General features: G+C 36.1%; 1 protein-coding gene across 1 annotated transcript; it reads right to left on the reverse strand.

The window, feature by feature from the left end:
- Window positions 1-7,389: 7,389 nt before the first annotated feature.
- LOC125179514 lies at window positions 7,390-9,096 on the reverse strand. Its single transcript, XM_047885542.1, has 2 exons — window positions 9,064-9,096; window positions 7,390-8,920 (listed from the first exon to the last, which is right to left on the reverse strand). The coding sequence occupies exon 2, from the start codon at window positions 8,529-8,531 to the stop codon at window positions 7,752-7,754; it is 780 nt and encodes a 259-aa protein (XP_047741498.1). The 5' UTR covers window positions 8,532-8,920; window positions 9,064-9,096; the 3' UTR covers window positions 7,390-7,751.
- Between the last annotated feature and the right edge of the window lie 3 nt (window positions 9,097-9,099).

Consider the following 9,099-nt stretch of genomic DNA (forward strand, 5'->3'; position numbering starts at 1 on the left):
TCGACTTAGGCGCTTTTCTTAGAATGCGCCCGGTATTAATAAGATGCATCGCTAAAATCCTGCTCCCCCCAATGTAGGTCAGTTTTCACAGAAGCCAAAAGCAGTATCTTGATGTTGCCAGGCAGATTTAATGCCACCTCTCAAACGAGCTATAACCATTGGTCTCAGGGCGTTCGAAGCTGTGTACAACTCGAGTGATGGTGAGGGCATGAAGTGATGTTGCGATGTAATGTCAAGTGGTGGACAGCCATTACACTCTGGGCTGCTCGATCTCGAAATTGGTGGTGTGAAGCTCTTATTATGACATTGCAATAAATTTATAAACGTTGAATTCGGGGCGGATTTATGTTAGAAATTGGTTGTTCACGGCTGCGCTTCCTTATATTAGTCGCTCTCCATTATCTATAGAACCCGATCGGCTCTTTCTGCAAACTACTTTTCCTGCTTAACAAATTTTTCGCAAACGTATGAGGCCCCATTTCTTACATGCCTAGCAAAGTTACTCATTAGAGGAAGAAGTGGGGTCTGCAGTGTGGAGGTTTGCAGTGCACAACACGTTGCATGCAAAATAGCTCAAAGTCAGTTGGCAAATACTTTTTTCATTGCCTATTACGTGGACACATTCACTAGCTAGTGGGTTCAGTCGCACAAGCTTATTTACAAATCCCTCATTTTGTACAATCCATTTGAAATATTTTACTGAAATGAAATGCAGTGAAGATCCATTCACTGCATTTCATTTCACTTCAGCGCAAGCGCAACAATGAAAAAACGGCATTGTAAAAATTTGGACCTGGACACGTGCTTCTTCCAGCGCGACACGTAGAAACTAGGTTCCACTCATCGATGTTCTGCTCCCGTACGTTATGCTCTGGGATGTTCCGCTCTCGGATGTTTTACATACGAATGTCCCGCGTTCGGATGTTCGACACACTATTAATCTGCAGACGGATGTTTGAAAATAATTTCTCGCATCTTGAAGCTGTGAAACAAATTTTAATTGTCAGTTTTTTCTACATAAGATGAGAATAGGAGAATGAAAACCAGTTTAATTTGGTGGAATTCCACCCTGAGCTTCATTCAGAGCCGTGATTACATGTAACAAAACGTTATTACACATAATGAAGCACCTATTACATGTAACAAAGTCTCACCCTCTCAACACAAATAAACTATTTTATTATAATCTTAGTCGAGTAATCTTTAGAGATCCTCTTAACTTTCTTTTGCCAGCTTTCGCCTACTGAGGCTCTATTCAAATTTTTTTCGACACACCACAAAACCTACATACAAAATCCAAGCCGAATTATCGGCGCACGATAACACTTCATTCCTAATGAAAAATTCAACCACTCTATGAAAGCGACCGCGATGAAAACCATGGCCGAAATATCGACCGTGGACACCGATATGCCGACCAACTACAAAGAAGTGAAGATCTAGTACTTTAGAAAGTACAGCACAATTTAACCGAATTAGTCGTACATCTATTATTGTAAAAACAGCAACAGTGATAATAATAATATGATAATATTAATTCTGGTGCCATTGTACACCAAATAAATTAAAGGCATCATAATTGAATAGATAAAACATTTATTTTCAATAAACCGTCAGTCGGCGCCAATAAAGCATTGTGCACGAGGTAAATTCTAAGGTGTGCCATCAACATGAATATATGTGTGCTACTTTTGTTGTTAACAACGTAAGTATAGGACGAGGTACTTATGTTTCTGTCCAACATAAATACGATGATGGTACCAATAAGTAAGATGCGCTTCTTATGTTGGTGCTCCACGTAAGTAGAATGCACTGCTGATGCTTCTATCCAACATAGATACGAGGATGCAAACGATGAAGAGAGTGTGCAATAGAGAGAATGTCTATATGCAGTGAAGTTCAAAGTTGGTTTATACAGTGGGGGGGAAATAAATATTCGTACACTTGAAAAATCGTATTTTAATGTATGTAAGTACACAAACTGAACAGGAGAAGTGATTTATATTATGTATAGAGGCGCATTGTATTCAAAAATAGCATCAACAGAAATTAAATCTCAATGCAACAAAAATTAATGCAACATGTTAACTTCTTCGGGTCAAAAAAGTATTCGTACAAAACAACTTTTGACTAATATTTCACACCAGAACATTCCAGAATGTACTAGAAACATGTCGCACGTTCCAGTAATGTAATCAGTAATCATAGTTAACGTATTTTGCAACTACCAGATCATTCTGCAACTGCCCGTAGTACAAGAAGGTCTCAAAAATGGCTAAAGGTAAATCACTTTTCCTGTTAAGTTTGTGTACTTACATACATTAAAATACGATTTTTCAAGTGTACGAATATTTATTTCCCCCCACTGTATTACATCTTATCATTGCATGACTTAATTTTTGCTCCAATGAGCGGCTGGTTGGCTTTTTATCTGCTTATAATTGTGAGAATACTTTATGCAGGGGCAACAATATACATCGTCAGTTTGAAAAAGTTAAACAGTCATCAAAAATAACGTGCCATTGAGAACATTCATAGACACAAATCAATGTATAGAGTTGCAGCTTTCAGTATCAATGTACCACATCTCACTGAAATTGAAATAAGATTACAAATGAATTCTTCGATGGTTTATTTGATTAGAATATATGTATTGGATTCCATATACAGTAATAATTAATGTTTAATATGAACTAGACGTCACGTTCCGACGGTGTCAAGTCGAGATGGATGGGCTCAGGAAATGTTCTCAGACAAATTCAATCAGCGACTTTATTTAGTTTCTTCAATCAATATACTTTTCTCCCTAATTATTCTTAAAATCGACTTTATAATTAGGAAAAGCAATTCACTGTAGCCATGAAAGTGTGGCAAGTAAATTGGATGTCATGAGACTTGTCAGAGAAACTTTTTCCGGGCATTTCTAGATTCATAATTGGAACTTTTTGCACAAAAATTTTTAGTTGGGAAGCTCATTAAATAGACTAACGAATCATATTTCAGCTTAACACAGCAATTTACTTTATTTCTACTTTGGTCATAGATTTCTCTATTATTTCCAAGCAATTATATTATGATTATGATAGCATATCTGCTGAATGTTTTACCAAATGTTAGCGTCGGGATAAGAGAACTCGTCGCTGGTTGAAATTTCCGGTTAAAACCATCTCGGCTTGATCAGCCCGCATCACGAACGCGATTGATTTTAAGATCATTACTTGCCAATTGTTTTATTCTCTGAGCAATTCAATTTATTCATAATCAAGAACCTTATTAAGAATATTTAATTTTTAGTTTACTCACCATCTGCCTCTTGTGCTAACTGGTCGCAGCGGACCGATGAAACTGCATGTATGCCGTAGTTATTGTACTATTCTATTATTTGTATTGTCTCTGTAAAATTATTATTGTTATCTTTACCTAAATGTACTGATAAATCTAGTAGTACATGAAACAGAACTGTCAATAATATTGCATTGAGTTCTGTACAAAGCTTTAGCTTAGGATTTATTTACTTATTTATTCAGACCGAGAACGATTCTTACACCTGAGTTTTTCACTATATGAACACTTTCTTAAGAATATAGCGCCTTCCGGTCAACATAACAATTCACCATATACAATAGACACTCATGAGGAGATTGATTACACTTGATTACACTGAATTATGATGGTCCACCATGAAGACATGATGTGCAATGTATACTGTACAAGAATGCACAAACATGAACGTATTAAAATATTTAAAGTAAAGCCCGCGCCTGAATTTGTGAAGTACAGCGTACGCACCATGAATAATTTTACTAAATTAAAATTAAATGTCTCGGCGTTGTTTAAGAAGGATTAAACATACTTTAAATCGTTCAAGTGAGAGCTTCAGATCTCAGAGAAACGTCTACTTAATATTTTGTCCAATAAAGGTAGCTCCCGTTACTAGGCATTTAGGAACTGATAGTATTGACGACGGTTAATGTATGGGTAGACAAGCGATTAACCTTTGGTCTACTCACGAGAACTTTAGTTACCAGGGCCCATACTTTCAAGAAAATTTAAGCGATCGTAAGTTCATCAGCCAATCATTGAAGAATATCTTAGGTGCAGGGTAGTGCAGAAGGAGAAAGATTGGTCTTAGAGCACCACACTTGCGAAATTTATGCTTTTTCAGTTAGCGATTAACTTTCAGCCCTTGTACAGTATGTGTTCTGCCCAATCATTCCTAACCAAATTTGACCCGGTAAAAAGGCGTATCAGCGGCCAAATGCGGACTGTGTGTCACAATATGGACAATGTTACCCATTTATTTTTCTGAACGCAGAAACTCTGTAATAGAATTCTAATTAATTAATATATATATTGATAATAATTAATACCAATATTAATAAATTAATACCAATATTTAATACCAATATTAATAAATTAATACCAATAGTTAATACCCTTGCATATTAATAAATTAATATTTGTAGAAATAAAGTGAATGCCGCCAATTACGTTGAAGCTCATAATACGGTATAAAATTCATAAGTAATTAGAAAATTAAATCGGATCCCCCCTGCCACCATGGGTATGCCAGGTGCCCTCTCCACACAGCACTCAGATGTTGATTAAGAATCAATTATTCGCTCATGGGATTATTTTAAGGGGAAGGAGGGGAGTTATGTGAATGAAATTCAGCTAAGCTGTAAAGAAATATAAAATAAAGTTTATATAATACATTCAGAGTTCAAGAAACGATTGCGGAAATTAACATTCGTTTTGCTACATGAAAACAATCAGTATGTCGTTCTAGTTTTCTCCCATAGCAACCTTCCTAAACATTGATTGTGGAATAATCTGGCATAAAAATACATCAACATAATTATGTGAGAAAACATTTTTTGCTCTCTATCGTATTTAAATACACACGTAATACATCAACATAATTATTTTATAGAACATTTCTTACTTTCCATCGTATTTAAATACACAGATAATACATCAACATAATTATCGAGGAACACGTGTCATTATTAGCATCGTCATAAAATACAGAGAAAATTTACACCTACACATAGTTAATGTAACTAACGATAACTATCAGCATCACGATGCACACTGACTATACTTTAGAATTATTGACGAATAAAGCATTTGATGATCATTGTTGTAATGAACATATAATTACTAATTTACTACTTATTTGATTCGAATACAGACATGCATGAATTTACCGATTGCGAAAACTTACTACTGGTAAATCAATTTCACTGAATCTGGAGAATAAATTGAACTTTTCTTGCGCATTCATAGATGTAAGTAAATATTTTACTTTATTTACCAATTATCACATGATTTTAATGCTATTTAAAGAAAACTTATATCACTCTTTTTGATTGCGAATGTTTTAGGTGTAACATACAAATTTAACTGGCAGTGGACCACATAATTTTAAGATGTTAATGCCTGTTAATTATGAAAAATAACACCAGTGATACTTTATTTATGTATAGAAAATCTGCCCTTTATTTCGAATAATATATTTTTTTCCATGGGAAGTGTTATCAATAATAAATAATTTATTATCATTCATTAAACGAATGATTGATTTCGTCCTCTTTTTTAAAAGTTTGTCAAGAAATATGCATTTTAAACGATTATACATTGCCCAACCTTAATCTCTGGCCTTGAACACACAGTCGGATTTGTGAGGTGTGATCGAAACAGTTAAATTATTTAAAGATACGACGAGGGATTTGCACCTTCAATCTGGGCTATATGATAATTATAATAATAAATTAACTGTTTTAATTTTTCAACTAATGAAGCTTGAAAAAGTCGTTAATTGCGAAAATTCCAGCGAGCAATTAGTGCGACGAGTTTACATGAAACGCATAACTGGAAGATCTTAAAGTTGATTTATTAATGATAAATCGAAGCCAAACAAGTTATTGGGTTTGGGCCACGCGGTGTATTAGGCACAATCCATTTTCCATTTACACGCGAAGACAGGCTAGCCAGCCCTCTAAGGTTATGAACTCAACTACTTAGCATGAGATGCAATTAGTGAAGCACGAGGTACTTGCCACACTAGTCTCGGGGTGAATTACTAAATACTAATTTTGAACCTCGGTCTTCATTTGATTCAGTTAGGTAAGTGCAGTTCTCAGCCGCAATGTTACAGGCAAAACATTTTCAAACACATCGGAGCATTTACAGAAGGCAAGTTCGAAACGTGTAGCGTCTTTAGCTGGCTATTATCAGAATAACCATCTTAGTTTTATTTTTGGATGGGTTGTTATAGGAAATAGATTTTCATTTAATTCTCACTGGATGACAGTGTGGAGAACTTTTGTATTGTGCCTGTTTTCGGTGGCCAGGAACCAACGACATTCCAGTGATAAAAGCTGAGATTTAACACTGAGTTCTAACCTACACTTGAACACACTGTAAACTGTCACACTTTGACATGCTTAAAAGTAACATTGATATTATAATGGCGTTGAGCATTGGATAAATGGTTCGGCCGGCTTCCACAACAACCAATCAATAGACTAATTCACATATCTCTGCGTTAATTACTACTACTTGGTGATAGTAATATTTGAAATAGAATTGGAATATTAATGAAAAAAACGGATTTTTTGCTAGTCCCTCATGATCCTAAATATAAGTAGAACTTGTTGTTGTTGTTAACAACACTATCAGACTAAAAAAATATTTTCAAGTAGACAGGAAGCTCTACCTCTTACAATACTACCATTCGAATGAGGAAAAAAGAGATTAAATTGAGTAATAAAGCGAATCTGAAACTATAAATATAATAAAATCATAAAAAATAGTATAAATGTATGTATGGCCATATCAACCATAATTTTTTTCTCCTTGTGATTTACGGTTCAATTTTTTGATATCGTGCCTCGCCTTATTCTTTAGTAGTCATTAATATATTTTTTAATTCATAAATGTACAATGCTAACTATTATGTCCAATATTCTAGTTGATATCCGTAATCGCCGTCTCGTTTTTGGTTACTAAAGGTATAAAAAATGATAAGACTGTGAATTTCCATTCACCATTTCGCGGAAAATCTCAGAAGTATATATACTACGTATAAAGTAAGCAAATTAAAACTTGTCATGTGTTCAATTTTCCTACTAAATTAAATTGAGAAAAGTAAATACCAGCGCATTACTTTGAGTGATAGTATCCGTGCACTGTTTATTTCCTGTAAGTATTGATTTTTGGACGAGCAAATTTCGAGGAATATCATTAAGCTCAATATTAATAATTGTGAGATTGTGAAATAAAGGGACAGTTATCAGGAATTTATGTGTTAAGCAACTACTCACAATCACGGCACTTACGAAAAAACAGTTAAACCGGGTCAATAATAAGAAATTCTAAACTTTGGGACGAAAATGTAAGCAGCGATAGGATAAGTTTTGTCGTTGACCAGCTGTCGACCGTAACAACCTGTCTTAACTATTTCTATTCTACTTTATGAGTTCAGAGTTGATAACAACTTTTAAGCTTGGACTCGGGTTACGAGGTGCAGCTTAACTACCACCAAAAATCAAGTCGATATCTTTCTGTAAGACGCGGCTTACACAATTCATCCTCAGTCCCTTATCTATTCTAGACTACAATATTTCTCTCCAGAACTTAGGGATATGAAAATAGCTTTTAACTACGGTTTGATTGTTCAATAGTATAGTACCAGTACTTTATTCAGGAAGTGAATGGCTGATTGTACAGTTTGAAAAAGTGTTATACTATAGGTACGTCGACTCATCAGGAGATTTGATCTTCTTGATGAGGTTCAGTACCATATCGTCAGTGGTTTTACTTTTGTCTCTAATCGAGGCTGAAATCGTTGCAATGTTCTCGTATCTCACCTCCTTGTCATCGTTGTACAAAAGAGGAACATTTTGATCAAAGGAACTTAGATTGGCTTCGTTCGAGTCCCACTTGGACACAAGGTTCTCGCTCGAGATTCCTCCTGACTTTCTCAAAGTTTGTGTAGACATAGACAGGTTGCTAGTATGACGTCTCCTGATGAACTCTCTTAAATCTTTCTCGTTATTGCGAGGAATAACGGGCTTAGGTGGAGGCGTATCCTTCCGAACCAAAATGTTTGATGATGACTGTTCCAGCGGAAAGGAACCCAAGTTATCAACTCTCCATGGGTCTACTTCGAGATTTTTTGGTAGTTGCATTGGACTGCTTTTCTTGGTAGTACTCGCATCATCGTCAGTGCTGAAGACTGGGTCATAACTGTAGGTGCCACTAAGTAGGCTACTATGACTACTAGCTCCTACGATGATGCCAAACTCGTCCATGTTACTGAAATGGTCACAAGAGGTATCCTCTAGATAGGTAGAGGTCCCAATTGTACATGTTTTGGGAATTGATTCACTTTCAACTGGTTGATCTTCAAGACACGGTTGAGAATCTTGCTGACTTTGAACAGATCCACTAGGTTCCCACGCCTGAATCTCAACATCCCGATAGGGAACAGCAAACGAAACGCCATGTCTTTCTTTCCTGGACATGGAAGATCGCGGTTCAGCAATAGCAGAATTCTTGAGGCAAGAATTCGATGACAGGATTGAGTTTAAAGAACTCTGCGACGACTTCTTCAAGACTGACACTCGTCCTTTGCCTGAGACTATAGATTCACATGATGCGTACTCTGCTGTGTCTTTTTTAGACGGTAACCTAGCCGAGTGGTCGTTACTGGAGGAAAACCTAACTACGTCTACCCCTACACCTGAGACTGAGGATGAAATTGGTGATGTGCGCTGCGTTTTTACAGAAGAACAACTTTGATTAGCGGTGGAAGTTAAAGCAGCACCTCTCGCCGTCCCTATGTAATAGCTCCTGATGAAGCTGCTGTTCTCTTCACTGTTATTGTAGCCGCCGTCAGGGATTCCCCGTTTATCTGTGAAAGAAATGCCAACATTTTTGTTCATTTCAAACACAGGATTTTTTTTTCAATTCCAAACCTCCTGAGTGTGAACGCATTTTGACCAATAGTTACATTTACATTGCTATAAAAAATATAAATTGACAATTTAGGCTTACCCTTACTTGGCGGCTGACGGTGGGCGGGGGCTGGTG

The sequence above is a fragment of the Hyalella azteca genome, unplaced genomic scaffold, assembly GCF_000764305.2.
Source record: "Hyalella azteca isolate HAZT.00-mixed unplaced genomic scaffold, Hazt_2.0.2 contig2337, whole genome shotgun sequence".
NCBI classification, from domain to species: Eukaryota; Metazoa; Arthropoda; class Malacostraca; order Amphipoda; family Hyalellidae; genus Hyalella; species Hyalella azteca.

Coding starts and splice junctions, on each gene's coding strand:
- LOC125179514 (XM_047885542.1), bottom strand. CDS start 8,531: ATGTCCAGGAAAGAAAGACATGGCGTTTCGTTTGCTGTTCCCTATCGG.